The following is a 22,812-nucleotide window of genomic DNA, read 5'->3' as shown; positions in this document are numbered from 1 at the left end:
TATCAGGAGCCATGGCACTACAAATAAAAGCAGTCCAGTGCGATATTATTAATGACAAGTTATCAGATGTTCTAGGACCACAGCCAGACAGGAGTTTCACTGTGCTGATTCTGTAGAGAAGATAAATCCTTAGCCAAGTCAGATCCCTCAGTTTCCCTTGTTCTTTTCTCCTCTGTGCAAAGATTTGTGATAAACCATTTTGTTACAGGAGCTGGGAGGTGATTGCCCTGCCCTAAAGGGCTTATAACTGAGCTTTAACTAAAGACAAAGGGAGCCAAGTGAGGAGACACTGGGTAGAGGCACAAAAAAAAACCCAACCCATTATATAAAAAGGGCAAAGTGAATTTTATTTTGGTACCAGTTAAATGTTATTAGAAGAGTTCAGGAGCACACATATTGGCAGTTGTTAGAGCTGCAGTACAAGCCTCAGAGGTTAAATTTTCTGAGTGGCTACAGCTGTACCACCTTCTAAATCCTTGGGTCCTGATTTATTCATGGCATTAGGAATGCAAAATGCAAGCAGAGGGAAGTAGGCCAACAAGAGAATAGAAAGCAGGGACACAGAGGAACCAGTTTCTTCATTCCAGCTGAAATGAAAACAGGTTGAAATTATTAACTCTTTCAGAGCAAGCTCTCTCTGAAACAGCAACACAGCCTGATGCATAAAAATGCACAAATGAGTCTCTCCCCACAAAATAAAATAATTAGCAGAAACACAAAGCAACCATGGCTTCAGAAAAAGAATTCAGCTTAACCCAACCCCAAGGCATTTGCATTTTCAGATGCATAATGCTCAGGTCAATGTGCCTGACAGGGGAGGGGTTAATGGCTTTGGTTCTGTGAACTGTGGACCAGATGTTCAGCTGGTGCAACTCAATATAGATCCATTAGAAATTAGTGGAGCTATGCCTGGAGCTCACCCCAGACAGGATTCTGGCCCTGTACTTTGAAATCCCATCTAATACCCACTGAGAGATTTTTCTAAAGGGAAAGGCCTCACTTTCTGGAAGCATCTAAACAGGCTACTAGAAAAGCTGCAGAATGTGGTTGAGCTGGAATGACCGCTGCCCTGACCTGCTTGTAATATTACAAATCCCCTAAACCGAAAGCATGTAGAAGCCTCCTGAGAAGGGAGGCCAGACAGATATTGGAGCAAGTCATCAACTTTTATTCATGGGGAGACAGGACACAAACCAGCATTCCCTGAGATGAGCTGATACTAGAAATTTGGACACTGAATCAGCATCCTCTAGAAAGAAAAAACACACTCAAGAGAGTAGACTCAAGTGACATGAAAGCATGTACTTTCTTTCTAGTGAAACATATTGAATATAATACCCTCAGAAGTTACAGGCCTGACCTAAACTTAAATATTCTGGGGTGCTGACTGACAACATGAATGTGAGCCTTAAATGAACTTTTCATCTTGCATTGTTCCTACCAAACAGTACCATAAAACAGTTGTTTCTGCTACACTTTCATAGTGCATACATATGGCAAGCACCTTACAACGGGCAGGAAAGGACACTAGAGCTAAATCACTGATTTGTCACTTAGCAGGAAATGGATGGGTCTTGACTATCTCCATTTTAGTCCTCAGAGCAGATGCTGTGGTCAGCCAAGTCTTTGAGCATATGCTTATAATAGAAAATGGTCTACAAAATTTACCACAGTGATTAGATGGTAAAGAGCAAGCAGGGGCTGGGGTGGGGGGGAAGGAAGAGGTACAGCAGCACATTCCTCACTAAAAGGACCATTCTTCCATTCAAGTTGAATGTTAGTAAAGTCAGATATTTAGAGAAAAAAAGAAGAAAAAATGTCCAGATGCAAAAGAAGACAAGAACTATCAAGACGTACAAAGAGGCTACGTCATCTCAAGTGCCCAGTAATACTAGGCACATCACTGCTGCATGGGAAGGATTTTAAACAGCCATTTTGACCAACAAAGCTGACATTAAAGGGAAGTTATCTGCCCTGTTACTTTATTTCTGCACCTCTTAAGCATCCAGCCTGTGCACATGAATGACAAAATTGTACACAATTTGTTTAAAGACTTTTGTAACACAGGGTATAATAAAAGTCCTGTGATACTGCAACAACAGTCTTCCATAACATGATTCTGTGTTTTCTCAACCAAACACCAACCTCAAGGGAAAACTGATCTCAGGGACCAATAACTATACAACATTCAGTATATCCTAAAGGATTCTGCTATAAGCCTCTTTAAATACATTTACATATATCACACACTCTTAAAAATCTAGGCACCTTTCACAACTGAAATGAAACCTCTGGCAGCACCTTCCAGTCTGACAGGAATGCTACAGAGCTCTGCTCCTGCCACAAAAACTCCAAGCAGCACCCAGGTAACATGAAGTCCGTCTTCCTGGCTAGAACTAAATGCTTCTTTGAGATGTTCTGTATTTGCTCCTTTCCCCACTGAATGAGCCTGCCATACACAGATCTGTAACTGGGTCCATGTCTTCACCTCATGTTTTCCTAGGGCTGTCAATCCCTCCAGCCTTATTCCTATACAGAATCCCAGTGCAGCAATATGGAAGTACAAGTCTGGTCAACATCTGAAGACAATTGTAGGGTGTAAGGACAAAAGCTAAGGATTCAGTGTACAGGCTTTCCAGCATAAGTGCTAGCATTTCCAATACCTTTCTGAAGATAGCTTCATAGAAAAATTATAAAAACAACTATGGAGCTACAGCGCTCTCCTCCTTTGGTCCTTAGCTGAAACATTTAAGGAGTCTAACAAACAATAGGCAACACTGTGATAGGGATTGCCAGCCAGCGGTGTTGGGATAGTTCTCAGCCAACAAGCTGAGCTGGTCCAAAACAACCAGCCTTTAAAGGAGATAACTGGTTATATGTTAGGGCCACATCTTAAAACATATACACTTGGAGGAATTTGTAATTTGTGGAGTTTCCTCTGCAAGAAAATATAATCAGGATTTTTGAAGATCTGTTTCTCTTGACAGAAATTAGCAAGCAGCACTTATACTAGCTGGAATAACACAGCCAGATGAGAAAGGGCAATACTTTAGTCTAAGCAGATCTCTGCAAATCTCTCTTTCAAAGTCTGCAGTGAAAGATTTTCTTATTCTCTGGAGAGAATATATATACACATATAAATATATATACATATTAACCAGGTCATCTATTTGAGCCGAGAAGTATGGTACTCAACCTAGAGCCAGTCTGATTTTGAGAGGATGAAGAAACCAAACACATCCTTAGTGGCTCTGGAGTCACTCTCAGCACTGATTCCTTTACTGGATCAAAGTACAGATTCACAATGCAAAATTCAGTATACTCTGACCCATCTTTCAAGTGGTTACAACCTCATTTTACAGCAGTGAAATAAAGTTCCCTCAAATTTTGGAGACCTGAGTTCAGCTACTCCCAACTTCTACTCACTGTTAAAATGAAATGACAGAAGATACATTTTGTAGCAGAGTTCCTTCAAAATGGCATGTTGGAAACATTTTACAGAATATAAATTATATATATGTACATGTATAATATACAACACGTACAGAGCTAAAAACACAAAAAGGAAAGCTACATTTGCACTTATTAATAGAAAAAGGTGAGCTGGTGGCAACATTGTTCAAATGCTCAAATCATCAATAAATCATCAACAAATCATCAACTGAGCACCAAATTTTCCAGCTGCATTAGAAGAACATTATAAGCAATGTTAGCAAAAAATCTCTTTTGGAAGCTTCATAAGTAAAATGAAGTTCAGGAAGGCCAGTTTGGTCAGCCTGTTAAAAGCCAGTATATACACGGTACAACAGGGAATTGGGAAACTCATAGTGCTCCAATCCAGTAAATATACAGTATCCCTGAAAGGCTGATTAAATTGTTTCTCATTACCTACTGTCAAGGAAGGCAAAGCAGGTCAGGGATCAACATTACTTATAAATGAAGCAGCACCGCTCATTGCAGTTTTGAGATGGAAAATGTTTGTTTCTCCATCAAAGCAGATACTCCAACAGAGAAAAACAAGGATGAAAAATGTGGATGATAACATAACATATGAGCTCAGCAGCTTCAGACCAGAGAAGTTCAGCAGGGACAGGAGGGGGTTCAGTGTTAGTGAACCAAGCCAGCCTAAGCATTCCTTCCATGTCCTCACTTTCCTAAAATAGATGTCAGTACAAAAATGCAGACAAGGGTAATTGCTCTGTTTCTTTCCTCTGAGGAAGGAAGAATTAGTGACGCAGTCCATTATATTCTGCTTTCCTGTTCCGGATGATAAAAAGGCTCCAGTGAGTCTCAGGGTCACACTTGCACATTCCCTGCTTTACTGTGAGAGGCCTGGGAAACACGATTGATGCTGCTTTCAATAAAGACCTTGAGGCCCTTTAAACCTTGCGCATAGAGATATTCCAGATACCAGTTCCACTTCTTTCCCTATAAAAACAGAAAGAATAGTCAGATGTGCAGGACATAGCTTTGTCTCTTTCTTAGGCCAATCTGAAAAGGTCTGCAAATACCACCTTCCACAGTTTGACAACATTCATCCTAGTCTGTAAATACCCACAGGTATACAAGGTCACGTCCTGTTCCCAAATGCCCAAACTTTTCACTTAGGTATTACAGATTCTTAGCTTGAACATGACAAATCACAATCTTTTTTTAATACTGAAGATGTTTATAAATCCCAGTTCTAAAAAGACCAAAGTCTATTGGATCAACAGTGAAGATGTCAGGAACCAAATGAACATGGATATTAAAGCTTTCCATACATCCCTAATGGTGATTCCTCCAGATCAGGTTTGAAGTACACTGTAATACAGGAAAGGAAACAAACTGCCACTGTACTTGCTCAGTGGAGGATCCCTGTTCAAAGCTATAACAAAGCTACACACCTATCTCAGAAATTTAATATTAATAAATTGATTCTATTAATTGATAATAGAAATTCTGCTTCAAGTACACGAAAAATAACTTTCTGGAGCCTGCAGAGAACAATAAACAGCCTTGTCCTGATACTGCACTGATTCATGGAGGAAATATATAAAAATCTCAGACCACTACCCACAGATGGCTAGATACATAACTTCTCAGATGTTGATGTCCTCATGTTTGGCCCTGTTAAGAGACTGAATCAAAGTCTACGGCTGGAATTTTCCCCTTTCAAAATTTTTATAGAGCATTTGTGGAATTGGTGAATATTATCACCTCATCTTCTTCTACACAGCTGCTGAAAATTGCTTGTTTTCACTTCACTAAAACAAGAAATCTTACCTTAATTAAACTGAAGTTGAAGGTGGTATCATCTGGCCAAGCCTTAAGGAGAGGGAATAAAAACAGTATCAAGTCAGACAAAAAGTATGTCCAGAGTTGCTGGGCCTCTGCTTAGTCCCCTTCTAAATCAGGAATTGCAGTTGTGCAAAGAAATTCAGAGATTTTCAATCATGATTCAGAATGGGCGTCCAGCATTATACTGTGTCCACAAGTGGCAAGGTAATGTGGAGACCCTCTTGCCTTGTGCTGCAGCATTACTGGACAGCAACAGAGAATATTTATAGGTATCTTTAACCATTGTCTCTCTACAGTGTAAAAGCTATTATCCCTTCAAAACATTAGGTAGATAATTCCCAACAATGAGAAAGAGCAAGAGGAGAGAACCTACTGACATTTAGATTATTGCTTGTGTTCTCTGAGTGTGCTGCAGAGCAGTGCCCTCTGGTGTTCAGCACTGAAGTGTTTAAGAAAAGATGGCACTGCAGCAAAATATTTTTTCCTGTCTTAAGACATGTCTGTGATAGCTGCTAAGCAAAATCTCTTTCTTGGTTCTGCAGTAGGAAGAATGCAAAAATTCTCCACCAGAAGGTTTCAGGTGTTGGGGGTTTTTTTGGTGGTTTGTTTGTTTTTTTTTTTAAACTTACAAAAGCTACAAAGACAAATCAGGAAGCCTCAGAACAGAAAGGATCTAGACAAAAGATACGAAAAACTAATCCTGCTACAACAGCAGAAAGACCAAGGAAAAGAAGTTGTATATAACAAAAATAAAATAGCCTTCTCTGGCAAAGACAAAACTTGGGTTTAATCAGCAGTCATAGACAAACTACCTAGATTCAGGACACTGAGTATATAAATGAAGGCAAATTTGTGAAGGTGTTCCTAACCAGCATTCTTTGCTTCAACTTTAACCTCAGGTTTCCCTTGCTTCACTCCAGGAGCCACACCTACGCTTGCCTTCAGTCCGCCAGCATTCCTCACAACAAAATGGCATCTTTGTGCACCCCTTGGATAGCCTACAAAACCTGATTTCTCAGACCAGCATGCACATCTTGGAACAATAACAACTCTGGCAAGCTGCTCCCTCCACTATTCAGTAGCTGCATTGAACACATGATGGCACCCCGGAATTCAAGACTACTAACAGAACTCATATCAGACAATACAAGACATCACTGTATTATCCTACTTATGTACTTGAAAGTAGCTACTTGTATTTCTTTTTTAATAAGCCATTCTCAAAAGCTACTGCAAGAGCCAGAAAGCACTGCTAAAAGTTCTACCGTGCGCACCTGTATACAATTTAACTACGTATTTCTTGACTTTCTGGAGTTTAAATGTTTAGGTCACGATCCATATTTTGTGGGGCAGGATGCACTATTGGGAAGCTTCTACTGAATTAGTCATTTATTTCATTATGTAGCTATTTTAGTTCTATCCTAAAAATGATCATAAGCACAAATTCACATCTAAAACTTACATTCATGCTTTCATACCATGCAAACAAAGACTATGCAAATTGTGCCACTGATCTGACACAAACACAGAATGCCATACCAGCTTTTGAAAGCTCAGTTGACTCTAAAAGTCAGCCAGTACACTGAGAGACACTTCTCTAGAGAAACTGTCAAGACACAATGTCTGGTGTTGCCAAAGGCCCAAATGTTGGCCTACACCATTACCTGCTGCAGGAAGAGGACAGCATAGCCCATCATGGCTGGGTGGTAGACAATGTTAAAGCTGGTTTTGAATTCCTGCACTGTGGTTTTCTTCAGCAGTTCATCATCCATACGAAGACCTTGAGGATGAATATCCTTCTGGAAAGCACTGGATGTCCACAGACAACCCACCATAGCTATTATGTACTGGTTGTACTCTTGGTATGTCTGGCTACTGAACTTGAATTGCAGTATTTTCTGAAGGACAAGAAACAAAATCAATAAATAGCATTCTCAAAGCAGTTGTATGCTCCCTCCAGTCCTCAAAAGAATGCCATCAGAACATCTCCCCTCTATTCAACCCAACTCCTTGCTAAGGTCCATTCTAGCACATAGCAGTTTTGTCCACAATACCGTTTTACTCAGCTCATTTTCTTTTGCAGCCACCAAGTTGGTTCGATACCTGAAAAAACAAACAAAAGAGAAAGTTAGGTGCCTGTAAATTTTTACTACCTGCCAGTGTTGAAAAAAGCTGGAGGAATGTATTAAGAAAGCTTATTTCCTCCATGAGAGAGATCAAACTTTACTGGTAAAAAAAGAAACATGAAAAAATTCAAAGGGACTTTATCACTTGGCATACACTCACCCTTTCCAGGCAGAGTAGGGAGACACCTGATAATATTAATATCTTAAATGATTAAGACATGACCGGTTTGCCTGGGACAGTCACCTTCATAAAGGCAATACGCAAGAATTTACATACAGTCTTAAAATTAGCAGCAAAATGCAGTGTATTTGTAAGAAGGGAGACTTTTATTCACTAAGCAGAGAAACAGAAGCCACTGGAAGTAATGCAACTTGACAGTTGCTCTCTACAATAGGCACTAGCTCCTCTAATTTCCCAGAGACCATCCTGTCATGTTAATTACCCAGCAGACTCCTTAGAGAAAAAGCCACATGGAGAGCCCAGCGCCAGCTGTCAGCAATTGGCTACTCCTCTTCTTAGATGCAACCACTGGAACTAACAAGGCCAAGAACAGCAGCCATGTTTGTGGATCCTGCAGAGAGCTAAACAGTGCTGTCTTTGGACCTGCAGGCAGCATGAGGCAGTCTCAAATTCCCACAGAGTTTGGAGGTGGCAGAAGTGCTTCCTACTCAGCACATTACAGAATTTGTAAGTCTAGTGGTCAAAGCACAGGAGCAAGAAGTTGTATAGTTAACCACTAGTGATTCCAGCTGGCTGACTTAAGTTCTCTCAAAACAATATGGGAACGCCTTCCTTCACATATCAAAGATATGGAAATAATACTAGGAAAGAGGTCAGAATCCTGCTATTTTGGATAACAGACTGAAAAAAAAGAGAGTAGGAACTACAGCTATAAATTCCTGTATCATGAAAGCTGGGCACAACTGGAACTTTCACCTTTGCCTTACATAATAAGAAAAAGTAGATTTCAGATTTTACACTAAAGTAATTTCATTTCCAAAACATTGAAAGAGAAGACAAGGAGTCCCTACAGCCCACACCATTTGTAGTACCTGTACATAATGTAGCAGAGCTGATTCAAGCTGACAGAATCCATGCTGAGAAGTGCTGGGTAGAAAACTCCAGCAGGAGGCATTATCAACAAAGGCAGATTGTACCTCAGATACATGTCACACACCTGCAGGAATTAAGCAAATCCAGGCACATTATTACTGCCATTAACAAACCCAGAAGCATGTAAGACCAAAAGAGAGCATGACACTGCATTCCAGCCAGCTCCATCAACTTCACCTAGGAGGGAAGGCCGGGATGAAGCAATTCCATTTGTTTCCTTCTCAGTATGAGACATATTCATCCATTCATATCTCAGTCTCTGCTTCAACCATTTAGGTATACCACATGTTTTGACATGGTTACTTGCTGAGTCAAATCTACCCAGATCCCTGTAAAAAAGCAGCAGCCTTTTTTTTTTCTGATCTTTTAGATCATTCCGACATACGTAGCTGGGACTGCAGTAGACCTGACCTTGTTCCTAGCCTGGTTTGCTGATACCAGCAAGCCAAACAGACCACACATTTCTTCCAGTTGGGAAATTAAAGCTTTCTACTTGACCTTGCTGGAATTGTGTGAACATACGATAAAGCTTTGCTCTAAGAAAAGATGATATGGCCATAAAACATGGGTTTATTATCAGACTCATGTTTAGAATTTAAGATTGAGTTTCAAGTAAAAAAGACATTTTAACATTTCTGCAGATTTAACAAGATCTTCAGCTATAATAACAGTCTTAAAGTATGGATAAATAATTGAAAGCAATATTGCTGTAACTTACCACATTACTGTCCTCTATAGCTTAGCCACAGTAACTATTCCCAAAGGTATGCTCTTCAGGAAGGTATGCATCATTCTCAAAAGAGTAGTGGTCTAAGAATATGCATATCTAGCTACTACAGCTCAGACTGTAAACAATTAAGCTGTGACAGCCTGCCATCCTGAAGATGGATTTTTTTACATATTGTTAAATTAGGCACAACAATTGTTTTAGGACTCCTTCCCCTAATCTCATAACAGACTTTTCACTCAATATTGTTTGTCAGACCTTCACCTTTCCTCTTGCCCTCAAGTACAGCTATACCATGTAAGGTATAGGCAGATATGTGTATGTAACTGAATTACTAGTACTTTCAGAAATCTAGACTCTTTACTTAATATCTCAGCTGTATGATTTTAGAAATCTCTAGAGTTCTGAATACATAAGCAAAACGTCAAGAAAAAATTCAAATTCTAGTTGTCTGCTAGAGCACCAATAATCGTATATCGAAGGGTGCGTGATTCTCTGTATATTCCCATAAAATGAGTATTTACTTATTTTAAACACACTGTCTTATGCAAATGTTGTTGCCCAGTAGTTTTGTGCATTTTTAATGGACATTTTAGTTACAAGTAGATCCTAGAAATATCAATGTTTTTTCAACTCTTCACAATTTTATCCAAATTGTAGGAGCAACAATAGCATGGCTGGAGTTCACATGGCAGTAAGCACATCTACAGAGAGGACATGAGGAAGCTAGAGAATAGGCTTAAGCCTGTTTGATGCTGCTTAGTTTTACAGGACAAACTGCGGAAAAAACTTCATTTTTTAAGGGAACATTTAAGGAAAAAGTCAGGATGCGTTGTTTGAAATTGAACTGAACTTTCTGAATTCAGTTTCTGATTCTTTTCTATAAATTAGCATTAAAAAAGCATGTTATGCCATATTGTTACTTCCCCTTCCACAGTTCACCTCTGACTTAAGAGCAACCACTTTGTAGCAGCATATTTAGTTCTGCCTATGGATGCAACAGCAGCTACCATCACCTGTAGATCTACCAAGTACTTGGAACATTCTTGCATTTAATCACAAAGTTCTGTAAACTATAATGAGGAAGGTGTTTTCATGCTCTAGCTTAAAAAAATGCAAACAGCCTTAGAGTATTGGGATTTTGAAAGCCAAAATGAATGGGATACATACAGTCTCATAGAAATCCAGGATGAAGTACAGCAAGAAAGTAGGATTGTTTTCCAAACGCAATGCAACCGTAGAGATCCATCCGACAAAATGGATCAGTTCAGCCACCACGTTCACTAGTCCAGAAAGAGTGGTATTCCTACAGCAATGACATGACACAACATTAGTATATACATCTCTTTGTGAACGATAAAAAGGAAAAGTGGTAAAAAAGAAACTGAAGTTTATCCTTCTGCCCCACCAAGCATTCAGCAACATGCATTTGTTCTTCAATATACCCAGTAACATATTGTTACCGACATTATTACAAACATGACCCAGCTGTCAGTGTTACAAGGATTTTGACTTCTGGACATTTCAATTTTCAGTGTCAATAGAAATACTTTTAAAGAAAGAGAAAGAACAGGTTTGACAAGGTAGCTTACAATAGAGCAGAAACATTAAGCATTATTAACCTTCTAGTTGGTCTTTATGCTAGGTAATAGGGCTAGAATATATATCTAAATACACTAGTGAACAATGCACAGAACACTGTATTGCATTTATTTCAGACAAACTTACAAAGAATGGACTTGAGAGTCAGACTCTGAATCCAGATGAATCACATGCCAATTTAACCAGTTCTGTAACAGCTCTTTCAGGCTCTCAAGAACACTGCACTGCAAGAGGCAAAAAGAAAACAGGTTGATGACAATTTACATAAGTGAATAATAATAAACAAAAAATGCCATGAGAATCGACATATACAAAGAAAGATAATCAAGAGTTTCCCAGGACCACAAAGAGCAGTGAGATAATTGCATGTCCCCTTGAACTGAATGTATGTGTTGCATAGCTTTTCCTGGAGAACGCGAGTTTCAAATACTGAGTTAAAATTGCAATAAACCAAAGCAACCATTGTCTTGTGTACTATCAGTTCTTTTTATTTTCAGTGCCCCAGTTTAATTCCAGTCAAAAAAGAAAATATCTTAAAGGCACTCAAATTCCCAAAGAATTTGTAAGTATATATTTTACCCTCACTTGGGCACAGACTTCCCCAAAAGAAGTCCCCTATACAATCCCTCAGACTGCTACACCTGACACAAGTGCAGACAGCAACATCAACTAGAAGTAAACAGCCACTGTACTCACTTAAATTACCTTAAAGTAAAGGGATGATGTGAAAAAGAGCTGTGCCAGGGGATCATAGAGATGTGACTTCATTTCTGAAACAAATGAGAAAGCAGCATGATATCTGTGCACAAATTCTATCCCCCAAGATCAGACACTGTCCAGCCTCACCCAAAGGATCTGCAACACATACCAGAGAAGCTGCTGAGGGGGATCCAACTCACAAGTCTGAGGATTTGTGATCGGCAGCAGAAGCCATCCCAGAGAGGAAGGCTCTTATACAGGAACTCTTCACAGGAAGAAAATCCCTCCTACAAAGCAGAAGATGAACATTCAAAAACTCCTATCATATGCCTGCACCTCACCATGCTCGCTTCACCCTGAAGAAAGAGGCTTACACCTCCTTCCTGCCATACAATTCACCAGGACATTCAAATTATTCTTAATATCATTCTCAAATTATCTTTCCTGCAGAAAACAAGGTCATCTCCAGAATATTGACTTGCTATAGGAATATTTATTTTTATTACTTGAGACACTGTCAATTCTCAGAGATACTATAGGAAAACAGGTAAGTCCCAAAAGTACTTTTTTCAAGGGAAGACTTAAACCCTTGGCTTCCACAAAACAGGCACTTACCTGCAAGAAACACTCTGTCTTGTAGACAGTTTCCAGGAAGTCCTTGAATTCTTCTTCATATTGGTTATTATCAGCCACACACCAGGTGCATTCTAAACAGGAGAGAATACTGTATTTTAATACAAGCACAGCAAGAATAAGCACAATCAGAAACAAAATTCAGTTCTCCTCCAGTAGTTTTAATGCTATGTGATTATCACTATAAATCTGAATAGCAAAGTACCATTATTGAAAGGTGAAAAGCCTCAGACATCCTTTACCTCCCTACCATGCAAGGTAATACTAAGTTCCTACCTTCCTGAAGATTCTGGCCCATCCAATAGTAGAGCCTCAGGTAAATAGATTCATCTTTGGTGCAATTCATGTAGTGAAGCAATAAAGGGTTTGTTAGCACTGAACCCATCTGGGAAGGAAACTGCAAGAGAAATCAAGAAAAGAGAGTTATTCAGTATTTACATCAGCAGATTGCCAGAGAATCTCATTCTATCAGAGTTGTCCAATCCTTTTACCGGCAACAAGACCATCTCCAGGACACATTCATCACCCTCAGGTAGGACTAGATGTTCTGTCAGAACTAGGTAGCCTATACACTATTCACATATAAACAGGGCATAGAGGAATATTGTTTGAGCTCTCAAAACATTCAGTGAGCTTACCAAGACCTTCCTGAAACTCACCTCTAGATGGTGGATATTTTGTAGGAGCTGAGAAAAGGTCTGCAGCTGCTCCACTGGAAAAGATTCATTCGTACTGTACAAATCAACACGGTTCTTTTCCCTGTCCTCTTCTAAATTATTTTTGTTTGTACTGCTTGCAGGTATAATCAACTGGGTATTCCATTTCTGTAGAAAAGAAACACAAATGAATAGCAATGACTTGGTTTCCAATGCAATCAAGTGCACTTGTGACCAGTTCCCACAAAGACCCTGTTTTGCAAAAAAGGTATCCAGGCTTTCATTACAATGGGAATGGTGCATTTCTATATAGCTACTCCACCCTTCCCAGTGCTGAAATAAAGCCTGACTCCCATTATTTGCCAATATTCATCATGAAAACAGCTGCTTGGCACCTTCTAGGGTCTACCTTAGGCCCATAACCTACCCTTTTCCGTGACTGAGGTTGAGCTGCGCCTAAAAACAGTGGCTGAAACACTGGAGAGTTTTCCTGGTTTCTTCGCCTTACTGTGTTGATTGCTGCTTTCCACGGGCCCTCAGAATTCTTGAAGTAAGTCTGAAAACATAAATCAGACAACTATGCAAGAAGCCAAACTAAGACAAAACCACAGAAAGATCAGTTTCTATTCTGATAAACGTCACCACAGTGATGTATATACACTCAACTCTGCTTGACAGACCAAGAGGCTAGGTTTTCACACCACAGAACTCTCATCATTCCTCACTTTCATTACCTTTTGACTATAGTTAACAGTTATGCTTTTATTTCCTTCTGAAACGATGTCCCCTTTTTCAGAAGGGATCTCCAACACTTCTGGTTTATAATCCTCATTCAGATCAATCACCAATTCATAGAGTAATCTCAAATATACATTAAAATAAAACATGACCAAGGTATGCTTAAGTTACTGAGAAAGCTTCCCGAATTCAGCATCAGTGATATCCTCCAAACAGAACAATTCAATGAGTAATCGAATTCTCAAATTAATGTAGATACTACAGCTAAAAAGAAAACTGGAAAAATTAACCCAACACCTTTTCTGCACAAAACTTATTTTTTGTCACTTTAATTGCAATCAGTCTTTAAATCCTAATCAAGCACCAAACCATCACAAAAGTATTCAGATTGGTAATCAAGCTTTTATTATACAAGTTAACACCATGTTCATAAAAACAGTTGAAGATGTATTTGGGTTTTAATTGCTAGTTATTTATTTCACTTCTGTGCATATCAAAAAATGTAAATTCTCCAACAGATGACTGCACAGCACAATGCAAAGTATAAATTTATAGAGCAATGTAAGTACACAAACAGATTGAAATAAAATTTTCTTTATAGAAACACAACTTGCCTACATAAAAATTAAATGTCTCTTCTAAAAAAACCCAAACTACATCTATCCCATTGAAGTACCAAAAGAAAATTTGTTGCAGAATTTAGGTCTCACCTGCTGCTATTTTCTGTTATATATTCAGTTTCTGCTACATATATTCTACTTGGTCAAAGGGCTAAGCATACACATAGGCCTCTCTAAAAGCAGAGTCATATTTTTTGCTGTTACCCTGAGGCTCTGACAAATCAGCTTACCGCATTGTTCCCTACTTTTTGTCTCTTGCCTATGACATAGACTTTCCAAGTGGGAAGTTACTTACTGACTTCCATTGCTATTTGTACTTGAGGAAGTCATCAGTTTAGACAATGCCTTGTACAAATAAGACAGTTTGTTTCCTGAAGAACTTAACATTGTGTAAAGCAAGTCAAAACCAGCAAGAACACCAAAAGAAGGATTAAAGTAATCCTCATAAGGATAAAGGTAGATGCCATTCCATTCCAAATCATCTCATTGTGCTGAAGAGTAAACAAAATGCAAGGCAAAGAATCTCCATCGATGATCTTAGAGGTCTTTTCCAACCTTAATGATTCTATGATTCATCTAAACCTGATTTTACTCAGTGAAAAGAGGAAATAGAATTAATCTTCACCACTAAATCATGCTATAGCTTGAATGGAAAGCTCAGTACAAATACTGTCCAAAGTACTGGTTCCAAATAGATTAAATCTAATTCCTTACCTTCATTTTCCCAGGAAGGGTTATGGTCACCAGCTCAGGACAGAAGAGTTTGTAAAGTGATAGTAGAGCCTGCAGATGAGACTGCATTCCCTGTCAAATAGAAGAACAAGAGGAAAAACATGTGGGGTATGTTTTTAATATAGAAACTAAATACTGTATTCTCGAAGCAAAAAACCCACAGTGATTACTAAAAGCTTTCTAAAGCTACGTCAGTAAGTAACCATAGATGAACAACCGAAAACGAAAGGAAGCACAGAAACTGTGTCAATGAAATACCATAGGAAGGGGATTGAAGGAGGAACTTGCTGTAGTCATGACTAATAAAAAAGAATTTAACAATTGAAACTATGAAAAATACAGTCTTCTGCTGTCTAAATGCTCCAAAAACATGCTGTTATAGCTACAGTTTTTTCTTACAAAAAAGGGAGCAAGATCCTCTACAATCTTATGTTTCTCAGTCATTTTTGACACCACTTGAAAAAGGAAGATGAATAGAAAATTAAAGATGGTAATAGATAAATGAAGCTGACCCTTGCTTCAAAGATTTTACCACACTTAGCCATAAAATGTATAGCTTTGTGCATGCCATTGCATGTGCTCACAAAACACAAATGAAAATTAGGGGTGCACATGCAAGATAGACAAGCCCTTATGCTACAAAGACTACAACCTACAATTCCAAGTCTAACCTTGTTCTGAGACACTAGCCACTCTTCTCCATCCTCTAAGGACATTAGTCTTACAAACTGCATTATTAACCACAGTTCAAACTCTACAAGATTTGAAATAAACTCACCATTTTTGCTTGGAGGTCAAGCAGTCTCCTAATCCGAAAAGGCTTGACTGGAAATACAATTAAGAACATAACGGATTTAAAACCCACCGTATCAGACATTTAAGCAAAAATGCAATATCACTTTTATTATAGAAAGCCATGGCAAAGCAAGCAAAACCAATCAGTGTTATTTCTAGGCTAACCAATAGACAGGTAATAAATAACCTAATAGACAGGTTTCCAATTCAGAAAACGTTACACAAATCAGACTGAACTACCATTCATGCTTCCTTGCCTTAAAAGCAATATATTGGCTAGTCATTGTATTAGCTTAATTGGAAGAAAAGGCAGTGCCAGCAAACAGAATAAGAAACAAAATGGTATTCCACCTCATACAATTGGATAAACTCACCACTTTCTTTCCTGGTCAGCAGGTAGAGCAGGTGGCAGACATAAGGGCACTGCAAAGAAAAGGCAGCAATGAACTATCCTGCTGGTGCAGACTGCTAACTAGGATACAGTAAAAGCAACATACAGGCTTCACAAGCTAATATTGTTTCATTCAGTTGACTGCCTCAAGTCATCACTGCATCCCCATTGAGGCAGAGCATACCTTACTTCCCTTAGGAAGTAGCATGCCTTTTACATGTCACATGTCAATTTTACTTATAAACATTATCTGCACTATGAGCAGTCCCTATAGTAATCAAGCTATTCCGTGAGCTTGGATCTTGTTTTTTGGAACATGGTCTAGATATGTCAGAAGTCAGCAGTGAAAATACAATTACATTTTCAAAACAAAAAGCACCTTTGAATCAAAATAATTTATTAGATCTTCTAACTACAGTTGAGGCTGTAAGTGTCTTAAATTAGTTTCGCACCAACTCTGCTGCACTTTCCAATTGGCCTATCATGCCTGAAAATGCTATTTTAAACAGTAAGAACTTAAACCCAGTTTTATGAAAAGATTATAACTAATGTTAACCTAAAACCATTAAAAACTTTGCAAGAAATATAGCTCAGAACTTTAAGACTTTTAAAGTTCCCAACCACAAAATATCCTAAACTGAAAGAATATTAACAATTTCACATCTAACATGACTGCCAAGATCGTCTTAATATGAACTGAATCCAAACACTTCAATATTCCAGCACCTGGATTTTACAGTTGCCATATAGCAGAAATCTCCTGATTGCTTGTTCTCATTTAAGCTACATTTCAAATCAATTAAGTAGAACAGCATTTAGAGTTTCTCACTTTTAAATAAACATTGGTCTAAAAGGTTTTTTTCTTTTTGCCCACGGTATGCCAGTCAGTTTCTCCCCAGGAGCAGGAGACTTCACCTGCTGATGTCTGACATCAAAGGCAATCCCAGAGACTGCAGCATCATAGTTACTCTTGGGAATTTAGACAGAATATACTGTCACTCTGTGATGCAGAATAGCAATTCTTCGAAACACGTTTAAACAACCAGACCACAGCACTGAAACTAAAATAATCTTACAGTACTTCCCTGTTTCTGAATCTAAATTACCCAGCAATCTTAGAATGCAAAATAAAAAAAAGAAAATAAATTCCAGCCATCAGAAAATGGTCTTTAACCAACAGCTACTCCAGACTAATTCTAGCACTAATATGCATACTAGTAATGAACATTTAGGTTTATTTTGTCAATTCCATATATTCTTCAGCTCTCCTTACCATCTTCTCATCTTGCAGGAAGGAAAAGAAGAAACCATAGAGGGCATGAAGTTGTTCCTTGTGATCAATGAAGTCAAACACTGTGATCAGCCATCTTAAAAAAAGCAGCTGCAGACAGGAAAAAAGCTGTATTACATTAAGCGATGGGCAAAAGCAAGACAGACCAGTCACTAGCCAATTTAAGAGAGACAATCATTAAGGATACATGCCACTCTCAAGGACAACCAGATAGCTAGAGATGAACAGTACAGGGATAATTCAGCTGTGGAAGAAAGCCTGCCAAGAGCACCAACTGCTGTATCAGAATGGAAAAAAGCAGCTCAGTTCTGAATACGTGCTAACCCTCAGATATGATCTGAGGGCCCCTCACTACAAGACAGACATTGAGGTGCTGGAGCACGTCCAAAACAGCAATGAAGCTGGTGAAGGGCCTAGAGAACAAATCTTATAAGGAGTGGCTGAGGGAACCGGGGTTGTTCAGTCTGGAGAAAAGGAAGCTGAGAGGAGACCTTATCACTCTCTACAGCTACCTGAAAGGAGGTTGTAGTGAGGTGGGTGTTGGTCTCTTCTCCCAAGTAACAAGTGATAGGACAGAGGAAACGGCCTCAAGTTGCACCAGGGGAGGTTTAGATTGGCTATTAGGAAAAATTTCTTCACTGAAAGGGTTCAAGCACTGGAACAGGCCACTCAGGGAAGTGGTTGAGTCACCATCCCTGGAGGTATTTAAAAGACTTGTAGACATAGTGCTTAAGGACATGGTTTAGTGGTGGACTAAACACAGCTGGCAGTGTTAGGTTTACGGTTGGACTCGATGATCTTAAGGGTCTTTTCCAACCTAAATGATTCTATGATGTAAACCTTTGAGCGGACTACATGAAGACAAAAAAGACTGTTTTGCTAACATTAAGTTATGTTGCGACGGCCAAGGTACACAGAACCTAAGGGATACCTTGCTGAAGCTGGTGAAGAATGCCTCACACAGCTAGAGTATTTCACAGAAATGCTGATGGAGAAACCATTCCTAAGGAACTCAGAGATACAAGACAAGCAGGAACTGTGCAAATTTCCACTCACACATAAAGTGTTCCTCGGTTCCCACTGCCATTCCAGCAATGGGTGTCTCTGCCAATCTTTCTAAATGACAGTATCTTACATAATAACCTTGTACGTTAAAATCTCAGGATTCTTGCTTCCTGAAAATAATCCGTCCCGATCATTCCTGTGCAGAAGCAATAACTACTGTAAACATTTACTAAGTTACCTGGATGTTGCCTGAGCATTTGCTGACACAGAGCCAAGATACAGATGAAACCACAGAAGTTTCTGGTATTACTGAGGCTGGAACCAGGCTCTTCAGTAAACGAGTATTCACTGTATCAGCTGGAAAACAAACAATTTAAAATAAGATGGTGCTCATGTACCAGGTTCTTTGATATGGTTTTGCAGCTTAGGTCAAAATTCCCTCTGGACAAGATTATTCAGAGCTTCATTGCTTAAAGTAACAGTGCACAAGAATCTAGTAGGGACTTACCTATACCTCAAAAAATTATGAGAAGTATTTCTTTCCAGCTTAAAGAAAGAAAATGGAATATTGAGTACTTTAGTACTGAAATAGCCTTTAGACTCTTGGCAAGACAACCAAAAGTAAAACAAATTTCTGGTAATATTAAACGACCAATTCCTTCAGCAAAAGAGTATATGACTGTCAGCCAAACATCAGCAGATTAGTGGTCTGGAGATAAGCTAGTAATTTTAAATCAAGAAAAGGACTAAACTACTTGGGTAACGGGAAAAGAATCCTGTGTGCTCCTCTTGGGCTGGAGAGAGGGGAAAGTTTAGAGGTTTTTTCATTGAATATTTCATTATTTAGAAGTATAAATGGTGGCCACCATTTCTAAGAAAGCAGCATGAGGGCTGCACTGACACTGCTGAATTGATTGTTAGGATGACATTTTAATTTTAGCAAGTTTCACTAATACAACTGTTGCAATTTGTTCAATTATTTTGATCTTGGGGAAAAGAAACCTACACAAACAGTTACAACAAGGAAAAGACACAATGGTTGCCTTTAAGCCTTTCAGAGACCTGCAATTACGAACAAAGGAAATAAGCTTTTCAAAAAATATTTGTAACAAGCCATAATATTTTCCTGGGTACCACTCCCCTGTAGCAAGAACGGAGATTATTTTTAGCATGAACTCAGAAATTACACTGAAGCATGCCAGAAAGATTAATTTTATGCTAAAGTGCTTAACAATACAGTCACCATAAACACATTATCTCAAGCAGGTTTGATTAGAGGGGAAAGAGACATTCACAGACAACACGCTAGCAGTATATAAATATTTTACCAAGTTTGCCACTGAGTGCCACATTTAGCAATACACCAAATCCTTCAGGGGGTAACCCTCTTTGCAGAGCAATGCTTTCCACAGTAGTCAAGTGTTTCTGCAGAACATTGTTCTTTTTCAGTGAAACATGGTCTTGAACTAGGAGAAAAAAAAAAACAGATGACAAACAGAAGGATGAAACAACTTCTAAACTGAAAATGAACTATTTTAAACTTCTCTGAATTGTCCCTAAATATATTCCTTTTTGTTGGGTTCTTTACATAGTAACAGAAAGGGCAAAGCCTTTTAAGACATTAAAGAAATATTACAAAGCTCAGGCATTAAAAAGGGAAAACAGCAGGTAAAATTAGATAAATTTATTATTATTATTATTATTAAATCAGTTATTATCGTTTCAATCCTAGGTGGCTAACCTTAAAACTACTCTTACCTTTCTCAAAGTAGCTCAAAGCTTGCTCAAGGGAGGCTTGCTTGCTGTCACTTTTCTGATTGGTAGGAGATTGATGATTCTGGACACTTTTTTCAGGGTCAATTCTCCCTCCTTTTCGCCACGCAGAGAGATCAGTTTGATTTTTATGATGAATTTGCAGAGGCTGCTTTGGGGTCTTAGAACTCTGCCTTCGCTGCATCTTTTCAGACTCCCAGCTGAGACTGGAGAATTTTACTCATTTGTCATGTGGGTTCCAATCCTTCATTACCAAGAGGCAAGAAAATAGATCAACCTCCAACAGCTGAAGAACATCAGAGAGCCTGTTCCCTGCAAGAAAAGAAAAATTTATTTTCCTGACAAACAGATTTTAGAGGGATCCTGCATAACGTAACAAAGTAACTTCAGAGGAAATCATTCAGAGCCACCTCCCCCAAAAAGATTGGACAATATACTCAGAAGACGCACAGACAACAGTGTATCAAAACTCCATTCTTTCTTTCATTAAAAAAGGGAAGAAAAAATTCACAAGTAAAATTAACACAAACTCCTTTTAATTTAAAAATTATCTGATAACATTTTATATAGTATTTTGATCCAAAAATTAACAAAACCAGAAAGTTAGCAAAACACAATCAATAATTTTCTTCTGAGTTTATTCTGTGCATTATCAGTTTCATTACTTGTATTGTGTATGCCAATGTAATCAGTCAACAGGTCATGATTTCCTGCAAGGTAATGCACAGATTTTAAGGGATCATAACAACACTTATTATCCTATTTTACAAAAACTAGATTCTTCTGCAGCCTTTCTACCTAGCAGCTAGGATTGAAAAAAAATATGAAATGTTGGTAAACTTCCAAGTGAAGCAAAAGAGCTACCAACACTGAAAAACTCTCTAGCTCTGGGTGAAATACAACTGTGAAAAGTGGCATTTTCTCCTCAATATGCTGGAGAGACCAACCTTTTACCCACAAAATGTGAAATTTTGCTACAATTTCCTGGATTTGGTAGAGTATGCACACATGTCCCTGGATTGCTGGAGCCTATATTTTGCTTCCCAGCTTTCCTGACAATAAAACAGAATTATTTTCAATTCATACTCCCTCTTCAGCTCTCACTTCCTTAAGATGTTAGAATCATCCCTATTTTCCTATAGGTTTGTTTGTCACTAACTTCCCTATGCCACATACCAAGAACAAATCTCTGGCTAGCTATAGCAAGACTTCCTCTGAAGCACACACTGATATACACACACAGGGCATTCACATTTACAAATGAAATCTACTGACTTCAGGTGAAATGTACCCCCTTCAGTATTAAAGGATGACACCAGGCACATCAGAACTCCCACAAAGATGCTTTGCATGATGGTGACTAACAATAACTGAGATGCTTCAAAACAGTGAAAATTCCTGATAGCAACTATACCGTGGTTAGATTGACGTGAGCTGGACTGACATGTAAGAGTTGCAGAAAACCCCAAACGCTCTGGAGTCTTGCTTGTTGCATCGTGAATCACCTGAGCACACTGTAAGTGGTTCAGGAAGCAGGTCGAGCAAACAGTCCTCGGTTACCACACTCTGGAGTACAACAACAGCTTTCTCAGATTCCTTAGCACCTGCTCTACCTGTTTTTTTTCCTTTTGTCTTGCGGGAGTTCTACCAGAAGGGTTTGGTGGGGAAGAGAGCGACAATAGACCTTAAAGCAGAACTAACAGACAGGCTGGAACGCCAGTTCTTGCTATCAGCAAGCCCACCATTGCACAGCTCTTCGGTACTAAACACTTCCACGCTTCCACGAACATCCCTTCCCCTCTTCCCCAGCCGACGCACACACACGGCTCTCCCTCCAGCTCTCCACAGCGGCTCCCCTCGGACGCCCCCGCAGAGCTCTCTGTGATGCTCTGGCAGCCCGACGAGGGGAGCGGCCCTGAGGGAACGGAGGGAGCCGAGGCCCTCCCGGCCCAGCCCCACCGCCGCGCTCAGGCACGCCGGCTCCGGGGCCCCAAGAGCGGCGGCAAGGGCCCCCCGCCCCGGGGGAGAAGCCGCCCCGGGGGAGAAGCCGCCCCGGGGGAGAAGCCGCCCCGGGGGAGAAGCCGCCCCGGGGAGGCCCCCGGCCGCAGAGCCCGCTGCCATGGCTATAGCCCGCGCCCCAGTTACCTCCCGCCAGCGCCAACCGCCCCGCAGTTCAAACCTCCGCGCCACGTTCCGCGCATGCGCACTGCCGGCCACGCAGGGCCGCGGCGGCCGATGGGCGCGCACACCCCACCCCCCCCTCCACCCCACCCCACCCCACCCCCTCCGCGCGCATGCGTAGCGTCGCGCGTGGGAACGGCGACGCTTCCGCTCCGTCCTGGGCGGTTCTGAGCATGCGCGGTCTCGCGGCGGTGCGGCGCGTGCGCAGTGGCCTCGGCGTGCGTGAGGCGGCGGGCCGGGTCGCGGGGGCGGCAGGAGGTGCAGGTCGGAACGGCCGCGGGGAATAGGGCCGTAGAGGTTGGAAATCGGGTAGGGTCGGCGATACGCAGTGGTCCTTTCCACCCATCTTTTAACAGGCAGGCGGAGGTGTCCAGGCAGGTCCCGCGATGCAGCAGGCGGCTGGGCGGTCTTAGTGAGCCCTCAGGTAGGCCGCAGCTGTGCCCGGCACG

General features: G+C 40.1%; 1 protein-coding gene across 2 annotated transcripts; it reads right to left on the bottom strand.

Moving 5' to 3' along the window:
* Positions 1-339: 339 nt before the first annotated feature.
* On the bottom strand, positions 340-21,653 carry CENPI (centromere protein I). 2 transcript variants are annotated; one of them, XM_076347656.1, is made up of 21 exons: positions 21,597-21,653; positions 20,168-20,494; positions 19,738-19,875; positions 18,648-18,766; positions 17,387-17,494; positions 16,097-16,145; positions 15,706-15,752; positions 14,910-14,999; positions 13,265-13,393; positions 12,841-13,005; positions 12,458-12,578; positions 12,164-12,255; positions 11,718-11,835; positions 11,555-11,619; positions 10,976-11,073; positions 10,418-10,553; positions 8,460-8,584; positions 7,335-7,383; positions 6,945-7,178; positions 5,266-5,307; positions 3,476-4,428 (listed from the first exon to the last, which is right to left on the bottom strand). In XM_076347656.1, exons 2-21 carry the CDS (start codon positions 20,364-20,366, stop codon positions 4,297-4,299), a joined length of 2,256 nt encoding a protein of 751 aa, XP_076203771.1. In that variant the 5' UTR covers positions 20,367-20,494; positions 21,597-21,653; the 3' UTR covers positions 3,476-4,296. The 2 variants fall into 2 exon arrangements, 1 of the variants encoding a protein (XP_076203771.1); XR_012996121.1 differs by lacking the exons at positions 18,648-18,766; positions 19,738-19,875; positions 20,168-20,494; positions 21,597-21,653 and adding an exon at positions 340-587 and having other exon boundaries at positions 3,889-4,428; positions 17,387-17,449.
* Between the last annotated feature and the right edge of the window lie 1,159 nt (positions 21,654-22,812).

Source organism: Aptenodytes patagonicus, chromosome 9 (genome assembly GCF_965638725.1).
Source record: "Aptenodytes patagonicus chromosome 9, bAptPat1.pri.cur, whole genome shotgun sequence".
In the NCBI taxonomy this organism is placed as follows: Eukaryota; Metazoa; Chordata; class Aves; order Sphenisciformes; family Spheniscidae; genus Aptenodytes; species Aptenodytes patagonicus.
This window is presented reverse-complemented; position numbering and strand designations above follow the sequence as displayed.

Excerpts from the sequence above, each read along its gene's own strand:
- CENPI (XM_076347656.1), bottom strand. The coding sequence starts at position 20,366 with ATGCAGCGAAGGCAGAGTTCTAAGACCCCAAAGCAGCCTCTGCAAATT. Across the intron at positions 16,146-17,386 it reads TCCTGCAAGATGAGAAGATG|TGCCCTTATGTCTGCCACCT; the intron begins GTAAGGAGAGCT and ends TTTTCTTTGCAG. Across the intron at positions 7,384-8,459 it reads CTCTGCTACATTATGTACAG|GTATCGAACCAACTTGGTGG; the intron begins GTACTACAAATG and ends TTGTTTTTTCAG.